The sequence below is a fragment of the Gossypium hirsutum genome, chromosome A03 (genome assembly GCF_007990345.1).
Source record: "Gossypium hirsutum isolate 1008001.06 chromosome A03, Gossypium_hirsutum_v2.1, whole genome shotgun sequence".
Taxonomy (NCBI): Eukaryota; Viridiplantae; Streptophyta; class Magnoliopsida; order Malvales; family Malvaceae; genus Gossypium; species Gossypium hirsutum.
The window spans coordinates 99,303,700-99,326,277 of NC_053426.1; the positions used below are offsets into that span (position 1 = coordinate 99,303,700).

Sequence of the window (22,578 nt, forward strand, 5' to 3'; positions counted from 1 at the left end):
ATTTTATTAAATATCATCTCAATTAATATTCCTATTAAAAAGTAAGAATTTGTTTAATGAGTGTCTGAAAGACATGATTAAGATATAGTAAGTTATTGTTTTTGGAATTGAAATTTTTGAAGCTAACTAAAATATAGATTATACATAATATTAATATCTTTTTTCCCCTAATTTACCATAAATAAAATGCATTTAATACAATTTTTTTTGAAATTGCATTAACTAATCTAAAAAAAAAGTTGAAGATATAAAACTCATTTATGAGGGAATATATATATAATGTTGAAATAAAAATTACAAAAAAGATTTGTGAATAAAAAGGATGTGATTTTTGAAATCCACAATAGCTTTTTCCCTATTAAGTTGGGTTTATAAAATACTAGTAATTAGTATTAGAAAAATAATAAATATGGATAATCCTTAATTAACCTAAAAATAAAAGAAATAGTTGAAGTGGAGAGATTATAAACAAACCCTCCATTCAGAATTCCTCATCACTGTCTTCACTTCACTAACCAAAAGATTTTGCTTTCTATAAGTTCTCTCCTTCACCGCAACCAAACAAAATATTATCAACTTTTTTTCTCTGAAAGAAACACTGAAAATGCTGAATCTATGGACTTTTATCTTCCTCTGCTTTCTCCATCTCTCATCCTTCAATGTAAGCAAATCTATTGTCTTCTTCTTCTTCTTCTTCTTCTTCTTCTTTAGTATGTTCTGGGTACTATGTTTATCTTCTTTGTTTCTTGTACATTAAAATTTAATGTAAGAGTTTTTTTTATTCAAAGAAAATTGTAATTTTCGGACAATGCAGGTTGTGTTGGGCGGTGTCGGTGATTCGTTGGTGTCGGAGAATCCATTTACTCCAAAAGCCTCGGTGATTCGTTACTGGAACAAAGAGATCCGCCGCGAAATAACCAAAACCCATTTTCTACTCTCCAAAGTATCGCCGTTAACCGCCGTCGACTCGGCCAGTTTTTCCAAACTCGCAGCCCAAAACGACCTCGCTTCCCATCTCCGTTCTTTTTGTTCCTCTGCCAAACTCTTTTGCTTCCCCGATTTATCTCCGAGTCTCGAGAAACACCCCAAAGATGAAAGGTTCCCCGTCTACTCCAACATGAATTTCTCCAATTACGGAACGGACCGACTCGCTGGAGTCGACTCGTTCAAGAACTACTCGGAAGACAGCAACATCGTCGTCGACTCTTTCCACCGATACAGTCGGGATTCGACTGGGCACAAGGAACAATTCGCCAATTACGCCAGTGAGGGCAACGTCGTCGACCAGAACTTCCACTCCTATGCCGCCTCCGCCACTGGCGGTTCGGGAAACTTCAACAACTACAACCGTGAAGTCAACAATCCCAATCTCCGTTTCTCTTCATATGGGGATGACTCCAACGGGCATGGGCAGACATTCACGCAGTACACAGAGAATGCCAACGCCGGGAACGGGCAGTCATTCTCGAGTTATGGAAAAAACGGTAACGGCGTTCCTAACGAATTCAGTAGTTACGGAAAAGGAGCCAATGTGATAGGGTCAGGATTTTCCGGTTATGGAGAAGCAGCCAATGGGGCGAATGACAGTTTCACTTCGTACGGATTCGACTCTAATGCTCCACAAAATACGTTCAAGAGTTACGGAGACGGCGGAAATGCGGCGGTCAACACTTTCTCAAGCTATCGCGATCAATCCAATGTGGGTGACGATTCTTTCCAATCTTACGCCAAAAATTCCAATGGAGAGAAAGTCGATTTTTCAAACTATGGCCAATCTTTCAATGAAGGAACCGATAAATTCACTGGGTACGGCCAAGGAGCCGTGGTTCAATCCATTGGGTTCAAAATCTATGGAAGAAACAGCACTTTCAAGGATTATGCAAAAAAGGAGGGCATCGTTTTCGGTAGATACAACAATGGCAGTTCCTCTGAAACTGCTCAAGTTAAGGGCGGTAGCAGTGCCGTGAATAAATGGGTGGAGCCGGGCAAATTCTTCCGGGAAAAGTTGTTGAAGCAGGGAACCGTGATGCCAATGCCGGACATTAAAGATAAAATGCCTGTAAGGTCATTTTTGCCCCGGACTATTGTTTCAAAATTACCATTTTCTTCCTCCAAGTTTGGTGAATTGAAGCGGATATTCCACGCGGGGGATAACTCCACACTGGAAACCGTAATGCTGGACGCTTTGAAAGAGTGCGAGCGAGCGCCGAGCCCGGGCGAGACCAAGCGATGCGTGGGGTCGGCGGAGGACATGATCGATTTCGCCACCTCGGTTCTGGGGCGGAACGTGGAGGTTCGTACGACGGAGAACGTAAAAGGGTCAAAGGAGAACATAAAGATCGGAAGCGTTAAAGGAATCAACGGCGGGAAAGTAACGAAATCGGTTTCTTGCCATCAGAGTTTGTACCCGTATTTGCTTTACTATTGCCACTCGGTCCCCGAGGTCCGGGTCTATGAAGCGGATATTCTGGATCCGAAGTCACTGGAGAAGATCAATCATGGTGTTGCCATCTGTCATTTGGACACATCCAGTTGGAGTTCGAATCATGGAGCGTTCTTGGCATTGGGTTCGGGTCCGGGTCGGATCGAGGTGTGTCACTGGATTTTCGAGAATGACATGACTTGGACCATCTCTGATTCTTAAACTAGAAAAGCTTTTGGATGGGTAAAATTTACTAAATTTAGTTAAGAAGAAACCATTGGCTAAGATAACTTATCCATTGGTGAAATTAAGAATTTGTCCATTTTGTTTCTCTGTTAATTTAAGATTATGGAATGAAATACACAAATATGAATTATTTTTTCTTATATTCTCCTCTCTTTTTTTTTTCTTTTTTTCTTTTTATGCTGCAATGAACCTTATCTTCCTGCAACTTTGCTGGTTTTGAAATTTTTCAACAAAGCAATGAAAATGGTGTTTTGAATTTCTGTCACATCTACCAAATTTTGCCATCTTTCAAGACTTGAAAGTCAAGTCCACAGTAAATTTCTCTAACATTCACATTCAATTTTGTTTTTACTCTATGTATTTTGTCAAAGTTATAAATTTAGTCCCTATTTTTAAAAAATTAGATTTTTTTAAGATTTTATATTTTTTAAAATTTAAAATTTTAATTTTGACACAAATAATAATAGAATAATATATAGAAATAATAAACTATTATGATATTATATATGATGATAAGTTTTGGCACATCAAATTTTGAAAGGATTGAAATTTTTAATTTTAAAAAGTATTAAAATTAAAAATAATTAAATAAAAGTATAGTTATTAAATCCATTACAGAATTTAACCTAAAATTTAAGTTTAAAACTGAAGGTAAATAGTAATCTTATTAATGGAGACAGAGTAACACATGGATGAAAAGCACTGATTAGCCTCAAAATCAGTCAGAAAGAGAGAATGATTCGGATGAAAGGCAATTTTTGCTTTAACAAAATTCTTTTAGAAAAATTTTTTATAAAATATGAAGGCGAATTCTGTGTACGGGTTTTCATTTACTATTGCACTCAAACATGGAGACAAATTTAAAAAGTTAAATTATGCTATATTACTTCTCTATTTTATAAAAGTTATGGATTTAATTTTTATATTTTAGTTTGAACATTTTTAGTTTTTATATTTTTTAAATTTTAAAATTTTAGTTTTTAATAAACGATAATAGTTAAATTCATTAAGTTCAGTTTAATTTCAAAATTTGATGCAGTAAACATAATTTTTACATATTACTCATTAAAAATTTAGTTATTAAATTAACAACTGTCATTTATGTCAGGACTGAAATTCTAAAATTTAAAAAGCATAAGGACTTAGAAGGACTCAATTGAAGAATACGAACTAAATCTATAATTGTACGCATAGTACATGACTAGAATTAAATTTACCAAACGAATTTAATTGCTACTATTTGGGTAGGATTGAAATTTTAAAATTTGAAAAGTATAGAGACTAAAATTGAGCAATTAAAAAAATATAAAAACTAAAATTAATCAAATTAAAGTATAAGTACTAAATTTATAACTTTTGCAAAGTATGTAAACTAATAGAAACAACAAGGAAGAAACGATATTCATCCTAACAACATTTTCATACTTCACCCTAAAAAAATTTTTGACACTTAAAATACAATTTATATCAAAAGTTTTTTTTTAATTTTATTTATTGGTAAAAATTGACATGATTAATAAAATAATTAAATAAATTGACATGATTAATAAAATAATTAGATAGTTATACATGACATACTGCGTGTACCAGTTTTTAATAATAGAAATTGATGAAATTTTTAACATAAAGATCAGTTTGCTATTTGATCTAATTTATATGGACTAATTTATCTTTTTTTTTGAAAAGAAAAGACAAAATAAAATCCAATCCTAATACAAAGGCATCCATAATACATTTACTTCTGAAAAGAGTATCATAATATAATATCGAATTTAACAAATATATGTATCCTAAAAATGTAAGATTATTTAATTCATTATATTAATACTAGATGAATCATAATATTGTTAAATGTAAAACTATAATAAAATTATTAATATAATAACTAAAAGAGAAAAGAAAAACAATTTTTTTTTTTACAATTATCCATGATACTTAAATGTTGAAGTCGTTGAATTAATTTTTTTTCTCGTCAATGTTATTAAAATATCTTCTAAATAATTTTCAAAAAATCATTATTTACTATTATCGTTAATACAACACAAAAATAAATTAAGTATTTATAAAAATTTTCAGCAAGCCTCCTTTTACAAAAATAAAAAGGTTAAAATATAATGTTAGTATTTGTACTTGTATAAAAATTGGGATTTGGTCCCTATACTTCAGAAGTGAAAATTTCATTCCTTCTACCTTTTTTTAATTTAAAAATCTTAGTCTAATCATTATCATCATTGGTAGTCTTAGTCGAAATTTGTCAATTTAACGTATTTAGTTGTTGTTAATCATATGCAAGTCATATGAGGATAGCTTAATCAAAATTTTAAGTTGACAAATTTTGACAGAAAATACTTACGACTAAAAAAAGATAGGAAGATTAATTTTTATTTTTTTAAGTACATGAACTAAATCTCAAATTTTATCCAGTACAGAGACTAAAAACATATTTTAACCAAGTAAAAGTTACTTGAGTGTCTTTTTTTGTGTCATAAGAATGCAATATGCCAAACACAAGGTAAACACAAACACAAAATTCACAATAATTACATAAAAATAGTAATTTCTAAATAAAAATGCTAAAATTCTAATCAGTAATCAAGAAATTCAAGATTATAAAGACAATCAATTCTAATTTCTTCAAGGACCTACAAATTATTATCTAATTAAAATGTTAGAGATCTCATATAAAATCTATATCCCAAAATCATTCAATCAATAAATTTTAAATATCGCATAAAACTAATAATCTATCACAAAAATGTCTCAATCCTAATTTTCTAGAGATTAACCAATAAATCTTGAACCAAATTAAAGAGATTCACTTGCAACTAGTGAATTATTGATCACATATTTTGTAAAATTTCTAGTGTGTCTATGAGAGAGAGATAATAAGAGAAAGTTGAGAGAAAAGTGGTGAATGTTGAAAGAAAGTAAAAAAATTAAGGATTTTCGAGTTTAGGTTTTAGTGGAAGGAAAGAGACTAATTTAATTTTATATAAAAAATTTATTTTATAAAATAATGTTTTTAAAAATTTATGGGTTCTTTTTAATCAATTTAATTTCATTGAATATAATTTTTTAGACAATTTAATAATTATATAAATATAAAAAAATTATATTAAGTGTTTTTTTATGGATTCAATTTAACCTACAATCATATATGTGACTTTATTATCGTGTAACACCCTAAATTTGGGCCTAGAAGTTTTGGGCCTTGAGCCTGGGAGCGGTTGAAGGCAGCTTATAATATTCTGTTGTGTGTGAAAATTTCGTAGTTGAAGGCTTGTTTTAGTGGTTAAGTGTGCTGAGAAGTGTTGGAGAAGTCTTGGGTTCAAACCTGGACTCTAGCAAAAATTTTGGTTTAAGGCGAATCAAACCCTGGGTGTAGTAGGTAGGCCTTAAGAATATTGTTGGAGAAATTGTGACACAAAAAGCCTTGTAGCTTAGCGGCAAGTAGCGTATAGAGCATTTAAGGGGAGGCATGGGTTCGAATCCCATGGCAAGCAAAGAGCATTTATTTTGCTAACAGTGGGCGGCAAGAGTTGGTGTTGAATTTAAACTCTGATGATGGAGGGATCCCACATCGGGAAACTAACATAAGAGTGGATGCGAAGCTGGCTTTAAATAGAGAGAACCATGAGGAGAGTAAAGGTACCCTTCTTGGCTGATCCTTTTCGCTTTGTGGCGTGTTCGGCTGGGTTAGGCGCCGGCTAAGAGTGATCGGAGCGTGGATTAACTCCAGTCTCCAATCAGGTGTGTATTTCTCACTACTCTAGCTGTAGGATGGCTACTTCGGGCCGCGATGGGCCGAAAGAGGCCATGTGGTCCCAATGGGCCTACGGGCCCAATTGGATAAGTTGTTTGATTGTGTAGTAAATATTGGATTAGGCTAGGTGAATCTCATATCTGTGGCTAGATTTGGGCTAAAAGGGTCACACGAGCGTGTGGGCCCATTTGGGTCGAGAAAGGGCTTTAGGCCCATTCGTATTGTTATCCCTGTTTAGAATACTTTAGTTTACCAAATTACCAAAATACCCTTGGTTTACAAAATTACCAAAATACCCCTAGTTTGTAAAATTACCAAAATACCCCTAATTTGTGAAATTACTGAAATACCCTCGACCTGTAAAATTATTGAAATACCCTCGGCTTGTAAAATTACCAAAGTACCCTTAATTTATAGAATTATCGTTTTACCCTCGATTGACAGAATTACTATTTTACCCTCGATTTAGAAAATTATTATTTTACCATCGATTTACAAAATTACCATTTTACCCTTGATTTATAAAATTACCATTTTACCCCTAGGGTGTTAAATGATTGTTTTGCCCTTATGGGGAAGTGACTGACTTGGACTGTGTGGTTGACGGATTTGATTGTGAATATATGTTGGTGATATGAATGACTTGACTGTGATTGTTTGATTCAAATATGGACATGATATTCTGATTCTGTATGTGGTATGCGATAACATGTATATCTGTTGCATGGGATATGGGTTATATTGATGGAGGAAGCGTTCTGGCAGTCTCGCTGCAATCTGGTGGCCTCGCCACATATATCTGTTCTGGTGACTTCATCACAATATCTGGCAGCCTCGTTGCAATCTGGTGGCTTCGCTACATATATATATGTTCTGGTGGTCTAGCCACAATATCTGTATCTGGTGACTTCGTCACAATATCTGGCAGTCTCGCTGCAATTTCTGTGGTGTGTAGCGGTTGGGTGGGTCGAGTAGTCTCCCCACATGGTGTAAGGTTGGTATGGGGGTGTATACGGCTGGATTGGGTTGGGATTGCATTCACATCCTGATTTTGATTCTGTTACCTGATACTGATTCTGATTCTGTTACCTCATTCTGATTCTGGTTCTGATTCTGATTCTGTTACCTAATACTGATTCTGATTCTGTTACCTAATTCTGATTCTAATTTTGATTTTGATTCTGTCACCTGATTCTGATTTTGATTCTGATTCTAGTTCTGATAATGTTTCTTATTCTGTAATGGATTAAAGCCATCTGGTACTGTCTGTTATAATGGGCTAAGGCCTAATTGATACTGAAACTGTAAGTAGGGCTGGGGCCAGACTTTTAATTCTTTTATATGACTGACTGTTCCTTTTATGTAGTAGGGGATTTCACACTGAGTTTTCGTAAACTCACCCCGTTTATTAACCTTTCAGGTAATTTCCAGCCTTAGATGGATCGGAGCTGCGAGGGGCTCGGAGGAAGCCACGCATACTGTTTATGTTACAGTTTTGATTATTACTTTTAAATGTTTTTATGTGGGTTGTAGTAAAGCCGTTGTAATTTTCTGGATTTCAAATTTGGAATTTTATTTATTGTTCTTATAATTGCTAGTATTAGAACACGGTTTTCTAATGCAACTATTGTTGTTCAAAATATCACGTATCCGCAATTGTTTTTAAATCAAGCTTCCGCAACTGCCAAGATTTCTACAAAGTTGTTAAGAATGTTATTCAGCTAAGGTTTTCTAACAAGGTTTAAAAAGAGTATAAGTTTTTAATTATTGAGAAGGGTTTTTAATGGAAACATGGTTTTCGAAAAACACTTCAATGTGACACGCCAGAATCGAGCCAAACTTCTAGCCCGGGTTTAGGGTGTTACATATCGTGTTCATTATGTCAACATAAACTTGAAATAAATATCACTTTTGATATGAATCTAGTCGTGAGTGATGATTGACTCTGGTTATCTTATAAAGAAAATTATGGTTAAGGTTTATATTAATTGCGATTTTGGATGGGCAGTGTGTTTATCTTCAGTAAGGTTAAAAACAGTGGTGATGATGAAATTAATTATTATAACTGTGAGTTAATAAAGATTTCATCGCACCACAACCACCGTCCATCCAAATTCATACAAAAATTTATTCAATATAAAAAAAGGTCAATTTGTGGCTAAGATTGAAATATTCCTAGAAACCTTAGCCAAGTTGGTAGATTTACATTTAATAAATTGAACTTTCTTACCGTGAGAATGTAGCTTGAATAATTAAATCATGCATTAGTAATTAAATAAATTAGATTATAATTGATTAGTTGAATTATGTGATTTTGTTGAGATATCATTGTTATTTACTCAGTTTATGTTGTATTATAATTGTAGTTTTTTTTTTGTGAAAAACATAAAGAGAATTACAACTTAAAACTCTTAAGAGGTTCTAAAAGCTTTGCCTTGTTGGATAGTCGTAACCACCAAATCAGGAGGTACTTCAAATATCTAGAAGGAAGTCTGCCAAGAGAGACTAATCTTTACCATTTGATCTGTAATTAAGTTACACTCCCTAGGAACATACTTAATTTCCCACTGACCTTCAGAGCACAAAAGTCGTTTAACTCTTCTGAGCAAGGTAATATCAGAATCCACTGTTTCTTCCATGGACAAGGCCTTGACCACTTCAAGATTATCAATCTGAATCCTAACTTTCTTGTAGCCCTTTTTTAATAAGATGAGAATTCCATCAAGAATACCCCAAAGTTCTGTCTTTAAAGGTGAGCATCTGTCTAGATAATGAGTAAACCCCAAAATCTAATTGCCAACCCGATCGCGAACCACGCCACCCGCTGAAGTATTTCTAGAATCTTTAGCCAATGCTCCATCAGAAAATAAATGAACCCAATTGTCTGCAAAGTGATGATGAATTTTCAATTTGGGCGAAGTAGACTTGGTCCCAATTAGAAAAGGTTCAAAATGTTGAGCCCAACTTAGAGAGGTTTTAATAACATCAAAAGTCGTCTAATTAATGTCTTGGAAGATGAAAAGATTCTTGTACTTCCAAATTCTCCAAGCGATTAACCCAAATAAGCATGACCAAGTAATTCTCTTATCCTGCATCTTAAAATGACAACCAAGATTAGTGGAAAACCAAATTTGAAAAGAGTCTGAAAAAAACCTAGATTACTTCTCAGAAACGGACTACAAGCATCCAAGCTTCTTTAGCCAAACACTCACGGAGAACGTGCATAATGTCTTCAATATCATGACCACATAGAAGGCACGCATTACTTTGCCCAATTCCTCTCCTAGCATGTTCTGAATTAGTAAGAAGCCTCTACTTGGCCACAAGCCAAAGAAAAAGACAGACTCTATGGACTTTAATATTTCTAAACGGACTTCCAAATATCATCTTTAGAGCTCCAAGAATCTTCTTTTAAAGCCCAATAAGCACTTCGAACGAAATAAGACCTTGAGCCAAATCGAGCCCAAATGATTCTATCTTTACCACCAGCAAAATAAGAAGGGGAATACTTACTATATGTTTTATCATGACATCAGGCAGCCAAATACGAAGCAGATCAACATTCCAAGAACCATCAAGTAAAACCCAATCTCTCAAAGTACTCTCCAAATCAAGGCTAGCATGAGCAGAAACATAAGAAAATATAAGGCCAACATCAGGTACCCAAGAATATTTCTAGCTGTGAATTGTAGAACCATCCCCTACAGACCACATGAGATTTTTACAAAAAAGGGGCCACGCCTTAGAGAGGGAGCACCAAAAATGAGAGCAATTACTTCTATGAATAGAATAAGGAAGATGATTCTTCCAGCCATATTTCGAGCAAAGGACATGAACCTATATAGCATCCTTACGAGAGACAAGATTGAACCCTATTTTCAAAATGAATGAATTATTTTGGTTTTGAAGGTGCCGAAACCCAAGGCCCCCACGAGACCTAGGCTGACAAATGGACTCTCATCCTACCAAGGCTGTTTTTGGATATCCAGCAGAGCCTCCCCAAATGAATTGCCTTGCAATCTTTTCTAACTCATCACACACCCCTTTTGGAACTAACAAGGACTGCATGAAATAATTTGGAATAGCTAGAAGAATTGATTGGGTAAGAGTGATACGTCTCGCAAAGGAAAGTTTTCTAGCTTCCCAATTTTGAAATTTACTCCTCACTTTTTTCAACCACAAAATTCAGAGTACTTTTAGTAACACGATCGTGGAGAAGAGGCACCCCCAAATAACTCCTTAGATTAAGAACTTTCTGAAACCCAAAAAAACTAACTAATCTAATCACATAAGCTAGTGTCAACATATTTGGAGAAATACATATTGCTCTTCCTTGCACTGATCTTATGCCCAAAAAAGTCATAGAAACATTTAAGGATTTCCTTTAACAAAATAGCTTGATCCATCTCTGCTTTGCCGAAAATGACAAGGTCATTAACAACAAAGAGATGAGATAAGGTCGACCCCGACTTAGATAACCTAATCGAATGCCACTTACCAACTATGATCTCTGAGTGAATAATATGGCCTAACCATTCCATATAAAGAACGAAAAGATAAGGCGATAAATGAAACCCCTATCTAATCCCTCTCACATGCTTAAAGGACTAAGACTGAACTCTATTCCATAATATCTGCATAGTGAAGGAAGAAATAGCATCCATAATCAACTTTTTGAGGAACTTAGGAATCCCAACAGCTACAAGAGACATATCAATAAAATCCCAGCTAATCCTATCATAGGTTTTCTCCAAATCCAACTTAATGGTCATCCAATTTCTACCAACTTTCTTACTACACATCGAATGAATAACTTCTTACGCAATAATGACATCATTGGAGATGTTATGACCAACAATAAACCCCGCTTGCTTAGGTGATATGTAATTCAGAAACACTACTTTAAATCTATTAGTGATCACCTTCATCACCAACTTATACATTACCAAACAAAGACTAATTGGCCGAAATTGACTGAAATCCTCTAGAAGATCCTTCTTTGGAAAAAACACAATTAGAGTGTTGTTAAGATCTTTCTCAATTCTATTACCAGCAAAGATTCCATAAACCTACTCACAAATCGCCCCTCCAACTGATTCCCACTGACTTTGGAAAAAATGCACATGGAACCCATCGCTTCCCGGAGCTTTCAATGAAGCCATGTCAAAAAAGGCCTTTTTAATCTCATCGTTCAAAACCAGCTTTTTGAGAAAATCAACATCTTTCTCCTTAAGGCGAGGGAAGATATTCAAGGGAAGTTTACTCATAGGAGTTGGGATTTCACCATACAATCTCTCAAAAAACATGGCAACCTCATCATTGAGAATATTCTTATCCGAGCACCACTCCCCACTACTAATGCGTAAGGCCATAATGCGATAAAATTTCCTTCTTTATATAGTACGACTATGAAAGAACTTAGTATTGCAATCCCCAAATTGAAGCCAATCATACCTAGCCTTTTGCCTTTAAAGAAGCTCCTCATGGTTAAGCACACTTTCCAAATCATCTCGAACCTCTATCTCCAAGTTAACTGACCTACTAGAGGTCGACCGATCCATGGCCTTTTGAATGCTCGCAAGCGATCTTATAAGTTATCTTTTACGCGTGCCTATAAAGCCATATACGGACCTGTTTCATTCTTTAACATGTAAGGTAAAATCAGATAAAGAATCAGCCATGTTACCTGAAAATATCCATTTATTAAAGACAAATTATTTAAATTTTGCATGTTTCATCCATCCTGTGAGGAACCGAAACGGTCTCCCTTTCGGAATATTGAGTTCAGGATTAGTTTTCAGAAGGATAAGTCTATGATCCGATTTAATACTTGGAAGATGATAAACGAGAGTATGCGGAAAAGCTGAAATCCAAGAATCATTAGCCAATGCTCGATATATCCGCTCATTCGTATTGCCTATTTGCCAGGTAAAGGAGAGTCCTATAAATCCAATATCCTGCAAATTACAAGAGTCAACAAAATTGCCAAATAAATTACATCTTTTACTAGTGGAGCGATCACTTTTTTTTATCTTTAGAAGAGAGGATAGCATTAAAATCGCCCAAAATCAACCAAGGTAAAGGATCATGAGGTAAAACATCCATTAAATTAGTCCAGTGAGACTTCCTTTTAACTCTGTCAGGACTACCATACACAAAAAAAGATAAGAAATGAATTAATATAAGTATTTCCCTGAACACGAAGAAGCATGAATTAGGGATGATTATGAATAATACTAATGCAAATATTATCCTTCCATCCAACCCATATGCCACCTAAAAAACCAATAGACTCAATGCGATGAGAAAAGTCAAAACCCAAATTTTCAATGATAGAATTAGCTTTTTTACCACTAAATCTCGGCTTCAAGAGACATACAATATCCAGTTTATGCTCAAAATTATACTTACGAAAAGCTTAGAGAAATTTACTACTCACACATCCTTGACAATTCCAAGAAAAAATTGATAAATTTAAATCCATAAAAAATAAACAAGAGAATAATAATAATAAACCCCAAGAAACCTTACTGCCCAATACTTTAAAAATCATTCTTGAATTCTTTTACCAACACTTGGGTCAATTACACCCGAATCAACACTTCTTAACGTGGAAATTGTCTGAGCCAACCTAGACATAGAATCACTCTAAGGAAGTTTAGAAGAAGTTTAATTTTAAAATTATTCCCTTTCCCATGCGTAATTTTATTTATTTTTCTTATAGCCCGAAAGCCCCTATCTTTACACCCCATCATTTTCCTCGAGCTCCGAATTTTATTAACACCTGAAATTGGCACAATGGCCTTCCTCAATTGAGCACCATCAGCTGGATCTTTCTCTTTGAAAGAAACTGTAGTATGTTTATTGGGATTTAAACCACTTGGGGAATCAACTATCTGAACTTTGATCAGCTCTGACACCAAAGAAGCTGGCTTGGGTGACATCTAGACCATCATCTTTGCTCACCTTCTGACCTACAAAAATCGGATTAAAGCAAGAAACAGTCACTGGTGCTGAATTGGAATGTTTAGATGGCGTTTTAAAAATCTCATCGCCAGACAAATTTTTAAAACCAGAATCATTCAAAAGATTAAAGGAACTCCCTGTTTTGTTTTTTTGAAGGATAGACTCTGTGCAGTGGGGGTCCAACACACCGCTGGGCTGATTTATTATGCTGCTTGAAGGATCCATAACAGCCTTGATTGCTGTTGGACCGACTACTCCAATAATAGGAGCATACACAACAGATGTCCGGCCCACTAAATATTCCATAACTGGGTTTCTCCTTTGTGGGTTTAAAAGCCCATCACTCATTTTAACTCCCCCCAGCTGCTCACTCATCTTTGACTTAGGGTTACCCCGTGACTTAAGCCTCTATTGCTCTACAAATTCTCCACCCTTCAAATTAGTCTTAAAATCAGCCAATTGTCCAGCTTCTTCTTTATTTAGCTCATATTCTAAATCCACCAAAACTTCCATATTAGCCAAAGCATCAAATTGGGATCCTGATTTTCCTTTCTCCTTAAAGTTTGTTTTATTTATATTATTATTCCTGGGATTACGCTTTACTTTCCTTTCGATCACTGTCCATGGCCCGTAAACGGCGCCTTCTCCTCAGCTTACAGCCTCTATCGGAGTAGCGCATTTCTAATTCTTTCCCGATGTGAGATCTGGTTGCAGCGAAGCACACAGCTCCTTAGTATGACCGTACTTCCCGCAAGTAAAACAAATTGTAGGCAACGCTTCATACTCAACTTTTTAATGTAAACCATTCATAAGAACTTGAACGATCAGAGGCTTGTCCAGGTTGACATAAACGGCCATCCTGGCAAAGCGACCTCTAATTCGACTATTGGTATTGAAATCTAACCGAACAACTTTTCCAATGATCCCTCTTATTTCTTCAAGAATTTTCCTTTTGTATAGGCACCCTAAGAGACCTGGTAACTGTATCTAAGATTGAATTCTTTGGTCCAAGGTTGAACAGTCAGAATTTGACCATAAATCAGCCAAGGACCCTGTGACAGAAGTTTAGCATAATCATCAGTGGACTGAAATTTAGCCAGAAAGTATCCATTCTCTATGTCCATGAGATGGAAAGGCTTGGATGGACTCCATAAGCTACTGATTCGATTGCTTAGAGCCCCATTCCCAATATTTCTACCATGTAATTTTAAAACAACCGTAAGTTCCATTTCTTTAAACAAGATTTGTTGAATCCTCTCTGAGAAATTAATACCAGGAATTCCATTAACAATGGATCTGTGAATATTTCCTTCTAAAAATTCTAGATCTTCATCAGCACCAGCACCAGCACCAGCACCAGAAATATCCAACGCTAACTTAACAGACGTTCTAGAACTATCTTCCAAAAGTTTGTCCTTCCAAGATAACTTTGGACTTGGTCCAGATTCAACCAGCATATCAGTGATTTCCTCGCCATTTCCCTCTTTGAAACAGACTTTCTTTGTATTACGATCTACATCCGTCCGAGAACCATCACCATTATCGACTTCCAGATAAGAAATATTATCACCAGAGTTCAGAGAGATTTCCATTTTTTTCTGCAGAGAAATTTGAAGTATTATAATTTTAGTTTAATTTGGTAAATAATTAAATCCTCTTTACTGATCAACATTTAAGTAAAAACGAATAGTTAACTTGTCACTTTATTACTTGATTAATAAATGCATATGCGTTTACAAATCAATCATCTAATGTTTGGCATTATTTCATGGATCAAATTTTTTAAGTTATATCATGCTAATATTATTCTTTAGCAATAAGAGCTCATATATTTTCTTTTTGTTTGTAAGGTATTTTAGAATTGCATACGCAATTTTAGATCAAATTCTTTAATACTATTTGACCAGAAAAAGAAATGACATGATACAAAAACTAAAGAGCAATTAAGAGTAGGTTTGGATGGGCAGTGCGTTTACCTACGGTTAGTGTAAAAACAACGGTGGCAGTGAAATTAGATAATGTAGCGTGAGACAAAAAGTAAGCTACACGCATCGCATCACACCGTATTCCACCGTTCATCCAAACCCACCTTAAATAAACAAGCAATTGAGATGGGAAATGATAATCCCAAGAATGTTGGATCCAATCCACCAATTATTTATAACCAATCATGTTAAGTAAATTCACGTTAGAAATCAAGAATGTACCAACAACTTAAAGGAGTCAATGGTTAAGAGTTTTTCGTTGACATTTGAAGTCTAAGCTTCAAGTCCCGGCAAAAAATCCCCTCCCCAATATGTTTTGTACAAAAAAAAAAACAATTAAGAAGTATATTACTTACAACACACTATTGTATGAGCGAAGCCTTCGCTCTAATATCTGGTTCAGAATAATAACACACTATTGTATGCAATCAATCTCAAACTGTTTAATTTTTCTCTAGATGAAAGAGCTAAGGAATGACTCAACTCTCATGTATTAACTTAAGTAGCAATCTCATTCCTATACTTCACTAAGATCACTCTTCTATTAAGATTTTCTCCTTAAAAATTTTTACAATATATTTTCACTAAAACAATTTCCTCTCTCTATAAATAAAATAAGTGCTCCTTAAACTATACATAAATAAAATAAATAAACCTTCTTTAAATAAGAAATCATAGACTTGTAGATCACCATTTAGTATAATTGAATCATGACATTGAACTTATGCCAAATAGCTTTTTGATAAGGCATGAAAATGACAAGAAATCTTCATTATTTAGTCTTCGATAGGAACCGAATCTCTTCGAAAATCGTCAAATCTAGTTGTTTGTTATTCAAAATCTTTAAATTCTTTAAATATTGTCCTTACCTGATTGATATTTTCAATATGATTTAATTTAATTATTTGTTACTCACTCAAAATCTTCACAAAAATGGAAAAAAAAAACAATCACAATATTTAAGTCAGAACATGTCAATGTATAAGACAAGTTATACAATAATCTAGTTACAAGGAGAATTGCAGTAAACTGTGCAACAAATGCCAACTATATCATTTTCAAATCAAGTCATAAGTAATCAATACTGTTGTTTCTTTCGACAATTAAAATTTTCTAGTTTAAGATGAAACGAGAACAAAAGAATTTTCATTATATTCATGAAAAAATTTGATTCTTTGTAATCCAAACTAGTTTGATTGAGTTCACATGAATCATTGCAACCTGGTATGATAGGATTCCAAACACATGAATACTTGTAATCACCTATAAATCAATTCAAAACTTACTTTTTTGGACAAAAAAATCATGTATTGCATTAATAGGTTGGTTTTTCTGCAGAGAGAGTTGGACACTACTATGTACCCCAAAGCTGGTTACGTTTAGTTGAAATAAAACCTATAGGTTGCGCCTTCATTGATGTGCTTTGGTTGTGCAGCTTGGGGACTCGAGCCTCAACCACCGGGGAAGAAAGCTTGGACCACACCAGACGGTGCAGTGTCTCATGCCATTAAATTTGGTAGCTTGGAGGCCATTTATAACACCCTCCCATACTAAGAAAAACCTCATTACTCCTTTCCCAACATCATCATAATAATATAAGCCCGTTATCCCCCATTTTATTTACAACCTTTCCCATTCTCCATTCTCCATTCTCCATTCTCCAACTACTCTATTCAATTATTCATGGAATATGATTTAATTTTTTTTATAATCCTTAAAATAGACAAGAAACCTGCTATATGGAATAAATACACCAACCCCTTTCTCTACCAGTAATCTTAATTCTCCACATTTAATACTACCAAGGGCCCCATTTGGATGGTAGAACATGACATTAAAAATTTTTTAAATCATGTGATGTTAAGATATGGTATTTTTATTAAATATTTAACATTATTAATTACAATATCATTTATTCGAAATTTAATGGCACTCACTCACCCACTATCCTCCCCAGTAGAGTTGTGAAATAGCCAAAAGTCAGAATAAAAAGCTCACTAATGGGGATGGAAGAAGTGAATCCCTGAAATAAATAATTAAGGTAGGCGCCATGTTCACATTCTGGTGTGAAATGCAGGTTTTTAGGCAATGTGTCTTCAAAGTTGAATCCAACATGGTGTGAGCTGAATCCAAATTTGAAAAAAATGGGGTCACACATTTAGGAAGGTATTGAATAAAATGATTTGTCATAGGTTATCATGACCTGTCGGAATCCACCATCGGCCATGGTTAGAGGTAATAGATTCCCACGTTTCGCTCACATGTTATTTTCTCAATCATATTATCTGTTAGGTAGATATAATTGGTTACTGTATGATGTTAATAACCTGAATGAGACTTAGGCACAGCACATTCGACATGGACATGTTGTGAAGTATGATACCCAGCTGACATGTTTGTGTTTGTTTGAAAAACACTCTAAAAAGGACCCAATATTAATAATTTAAAACTTATCAAAAGAATTACACAGTTTGATTTTCTTCTTCATTATTATTTTTTATTTCCTAACGATGGAATTGCACATGAACAAGATTGTCTACTCTATTTGTCCACTGCACTTTTAACCTTAATAATAATAATATAAGATGGTAATTGCCTTAGAAACCAACTTGGAGGTTGAGGAATTCGATGTTTTGATTCAATCTATCATCTCCCCCTTCCACAAGTAGGTCAATTCAGTCCATTTAGTTCAAGAATACATCGAAAAATGATATAAAATTTATTCAATCAAGAAATATATATTATTTTTTTATGTCAAATTTTGATATTAGTTTTTTTTGTTATTATTCTAATTATTTTTGAAATCTTAATTTTTACTAAAACTATAATAGCTCAATTTATTAAGTTAGATGAATTTAGTCTTTGTTTTGATCCTATTTAAATTTTAAAATTTCATTCCTAATTTAAATAATACATTAAATTTATTAATTAAATAACATAACTTTTATATGAATATTACGTAAAAATAATAAATAACATAACATATATAATAATATTTTTTTGTCCCTAACATATATTTGCGTAGTGGATAGCATAACTAATCACTGTCAAGCGTGGGTAGTTGGTAATGAATCATGACCAAAATTTTGACCTAACATGATCTCAACCTCCACTTTCCAAATGCACTCATTTTTACCCATGTCTCTCAACCTAAGGCTGAAGTTTCATTTTCATTTTTCCAATCTCCCTTCCTCTCCCCATTGATGGATAATGTTGATTCTTTATGGATGATTTCTAACAATATTATTTAAATTGGATCGATTAGTTGGGGTATTTATTTGAATATTAACTTTGAATTAGTTAACGAATCAATTAAATTAAATAAAATATTAGTTAAACTTGATTTTTTAATTTTTAAAAATTTTTAATAATTTTTAAATCAGATTAATTAAACCGATCAAAATAATACCCTAATTGATTCGACAACCAATCTAATTTTAAAAGAATTGATTTCCACCATTAACATTTTTCTAAAACAAACTTTCTAATCTCTCAAACATCATTTTTATCAAAATTTTTAAAAAAAGAAAAAAAAACAAATTCTAAGTTTCTGCTTAACCTTTGGTCAATAAGGTTTTGATCTCCATGAGCTGGATTGAATTTAGAAAACAAATATTAAAGAAAACTTTTTTATTGAAAATTTTGAAAATGAGTTTTAGAAAATAAAAATAAAAATGTGTGAAAATTAGAAAATAAGAATTTTTTAACAAATTGGTCCTAGTTCAACCTATATAAACTCAAAAATATTTTTTTTTCTAACAGTTTTCTAAATATTAAATCTAGTACATGATTTGAATCCATATAAATTTAGGTTCTAAACATGTTTTCATGATTCCATTAAAACATATTTTTTTTATTTTTCTAAATTTTATATGAAAAACAAATTATTACATTTATAATATCATATCAAATTATTATTTTCACATAATACTCAAAGAAAGTCACATCATTTTAGTTAACTGATTTAACGATTATTGTTTGAGTTAAAACTGAATTTTCATAATTCGAAGAGTACAATAACCGACAATAATCATATTAGAATATAAAAATAAAATTCACAACTAACACATAATACAATATTTAAAATTAAAATTTAACTTAATAAATTTAACAACTATCATTTAGTCAAAATTAAAATCTCAAAATTAAAAATATAAAAAATTAAAAATTAAAAATTAAAACCATAACTTATCCATTTATTAACATATTTAACTATAGTTGCATGTTTCTTGGAATTTGAACGAAAGAAGTTTCCAGAGTAGATATTGAGTAACAATGGGCCCTCATAGGCATAGATCCAGCCCACAAACAACAACTACTCTCTTCCCCTCCAAAAAAGAAAAAAAGAAGAAAAGAAACCCTGAGGTTTTAGGCTTCATCAGGGTTTTGGGGAAGCCAAAGAAAACATGGCGGCTACTTGTGGAAGAAGAACCCTAGGGTTCTCCTGCTCCTCGGCCAAGACCATTTTCACCCATTTACCATCCTCAACACCTGCTAACAATAAGCTACCCGGCCTTTTCTCTCCTAACAAAATTTCTGCTTCTCGATTCTCTCTCCGCAATCTCACTTTTTCCAGGTTTTGCTTCCATTTTCGATGTTACTGCTTTTCTCTTTGTTATAAAGTGTTCTGGGTATTTTGCTCTTGGTTTTCTATTACTTCTAGTGATTATTTCGAAAACCCAAATTGGAAATTTATTGCTGTTTTTTTTTTAATTATTTCAAGTTGTGAGTACGAATTGCATGATCTGTATGTTTCAGGCTCCCATTGGAATTGGGTGGTGCAGTAACTTTGATGCCTTTGCATAGTGTTACGGCTTCTGCTTTGTTCACTTCCTTGCTGTCTTTGCATAATCAAAGCTGGGGGTGTTTGTCAGAAGGTGATTTCTGCTGACTGTCCTTTTTTTTTATATTCTTCTTTAGCTTATTGTAGTGGCTTCTGAGTTGCGTTATAGCAGTGTACTAGTGCCCCAAATGTCTATTCATTGCTGAATTATTTGTCCTTCTCACTAAGGGAAGAAAATGTGCTCGTCGTATGTTTAAGACTTCAGTTTTCCCTTCGATGGATAAATAGAATTGTAGACAAATAGTTTGTATAAGTATTTGGTTTCGGAGCTGAGCTGCCAAATAGGTACACTGGACCTAGAAGCCATTTGGGTTGATCATTATAATGTACATCATTGTATGTACGTCTTCTTGTTTTTTAGTTTCACAGAGAATTAACCGGTTGTAGGCCAAAGTATGTTTAATGTTAATTTGGGAAATTATGGCTGAATTGGGGAAATGGAGACATTCACAGCTGAGTTGTGATTGCTGTCTATGAAACTCGATATGTTTCTTTAATCTTGGTAAACTATTACAGCGGGAAGCTTAGAAAAGCTAAAAGAGCATTGTTGATGGGATTTAAAAAATATCAGTGAACTTTATTGCCTTATTTTGCAGTAGTCCCTTCAAATGTTTTTGAAAACTATTTGAATTGAGAACCATCTATTCCCAGATTGTTTTAGTTTTTGCTGAAGCCGAAACCTCTAACTCTATACCATTTTTTTGTGGTTCACATTTAAGCATTTTAAGCTCAACCATTGGCTGTAAAATTCTTGTGCAACTAATTGTTGCTAGGATTGAGGAAGCTTCCTTTGCCGTGTCCAATGTAATGGCTATCACTATTGTTCTAATTTGCTAAGAACCATTTAGCTGTGAAGAAACCACCTTATGTTTTTTCTCTAAGGGTTCTTGTCCCTCCTTAGGGAGTCTTTGATGGTGGAAATTTGTTAATATCATAGTGTTGGCACTTTGTTTTCTAATCATGTTGATGCTGATCCATATTAAAGTTCTTCCTGATCCATATTTGTGCATCCTTTTTCCTGAATAATTTATTGGTGGCTTCTCAGCATGCACTCTGGTTTGGCAATGGGGTTTTGTAACACAGCTTTTAGTTCCTACAGAATTTCTTTCAGAAAAGTAAAAACATAATGCAGCTGCATTTTTTTTTCTCCTTGGGGGACCTAATAAAGATTTGAACCAAAAAAGAAACTTGCTATTTTCTTCAGTTTTCAATTAAAGGAGTTGACAATTGCATGTGGCTTATAGCAGGTTGATTTTGAAAATTAAGTTTTCATTTGCTCCAATTTTCAAATTTTTATTTGAAGTTTTCAACACCCCTTGAAACAATTTTGCAGGAACAACTTCTTGCATACGTATTGAAATTAAGTAACTTTTATTCAACCTCTCTATAAACCATGTGTGCAATCTTTATTGTGGTTTTTTGTACTTTTAGCATGAAATTGACAACTTTTATCAGTTTCAGTGATGAGCATTTTGAAGTAGCAAATAGTTTCATAAACTTGAATAAACATTATTTCTGTTTAGTTGGAAAATAGGTTACTCTGACTCCATTTTTCGTAAAGTATGCGTCCGACACTCATGTCCGTAAAATACTTGAACATGGGTATGGGGATATGATCTTTTAAGGCCCTACATACCTGTTTCAAACATATACCCATATCCGACACTTACACCCAAATCTATGTACCATTTAGTTCCCATTATTAGCTTATGAGTGCATTAACTGTTGTGGTTGTTGAGGTTTTAAGTTATTGATTGAGATGCTTATGCTGACAGGATTTGCAACTCCTCTATAGCATTGCCTATGGGCTCCTGTTGTCGATGCTGCTTAGACCTCCATCTGCAGGAGACTTTGTTACTCTGCTTGTTTTGAATCGAACATCATATTAAACCTTGAAAAGGAGAGTCGTTGTATGTCTGGTCTTGCCACCATGTTGTGTAAGAAGATTCTTTTATCACTTGAAAGTTTCTTGCATATCCTAAGATACTATTGATAATTTGAGAAAGAGATTCATTGAATATCTGGGTTCTACATTAGAGTTGGAATAAAAAATTCAGTAAAATTTTGGGTTAGACAAAACTTTGGTTGGCTAAAATAAACATTAAAATATAAAAAGATGTGTTTAAAATAATAAAAAATTGAAGATTTGAGGATGATTGAGTTATTTTTGTCAAAAGTTGGTTTTGAAAATTTGAACCTTGGAAGGAAATTGGTGAAAGTGAGATGAAATGAATGTATGGTCGGCGGCCAAAAGTGAGGTCCACCAATTGAAGATCTCCTCGTGAATTAGATGATGGATTAATTGACGGCCCAGAAACTAAAATCTCAGGTTTCTTTGTTAGGTTATAGCAAC

At 33.7% G+C, this 22,578-nt stretch overlaps 2 protein-coding genes across 2 annotated transcripts; both read left to right on the top strand.

Annotated features, from left to right (window-relative positions):
• The first annotated feature begins 455 nt into the window (after positions 1-455).
• On the top strand, positions 456-2,808 carry LOC121220259 (polygalacturonase 1 beta-like protein 3). Its single transcript, XM_041099807.1, has 2 exons — positions 456-661; positions 815-2,808. Exons 1-2 carry the CDS (start codon positions 605-607, stop codon positions 2,642-2,644), a joined length of 1,887 nt encoding a protein of 628 aa, XP_040955741.1. The 5' UTR covers positions 456-604; the 3' UTR covers positions 2,645-2,808.
• Positions 2,809-19,625: 16,817 nt separating this feature from the next.
• Positions 19,626-22,243, top strand: LOC121220263 (uncharacterized). Its single transcript, XM_041099810.1, has 3 exons — positions 19,626-19,958; positions 20,141-20,259; positions 22,001-22,243. Exons 1-3 carry the CDS (start codon positions 19,789-19,791, stop codon positions 22,018-22,020), a joined length of 309 nt encoding a protein of 102 aa, XP_040955744.1. The 5' UTR covers positions 19,626-19,788; the 3' UTR covers positions 22,021-22,243.
• Positions 22,244-22,578: the final 335 nt, after the last annotated feature.

Coding starts and splice junctions, on each gene's coding strand:
- LOC121220259 (XM_041099807.1), top strand. CDS start 605: ATGCTGAATCTATGGACTTTTATCTTCCTCTGCTTTCTCCATCTCTCA. Junction 662..814: donor TCCATCTCTCATCCTTCAAT/GTAAGCAAATCT, acceptor CGGACAATGCAG/GTTGTGTTGGGCGGTGTCGG.
- LOC121220263 (XM_041099810.1), top strand. CDS start 19,789: ATGGCGGCTACTTGTGGAAGAAGAACCCTAGGGTTCTCCTGCTCCTCG. Junction 19,959..20,140: donor CGCAATCTCACTTTTTCCAG/GTTTTGCTTCCA, acceptor TGTATGTTTCAG/GCTCCCATTGGAATTGGGTG. Junction 20,260..22,000: donor CTGGGGGTGTTTGTCAGAAG/GTGATTTCTGCT, acceptor TTATGCTGACAG/GATTTGCAACTCCTCTATAG.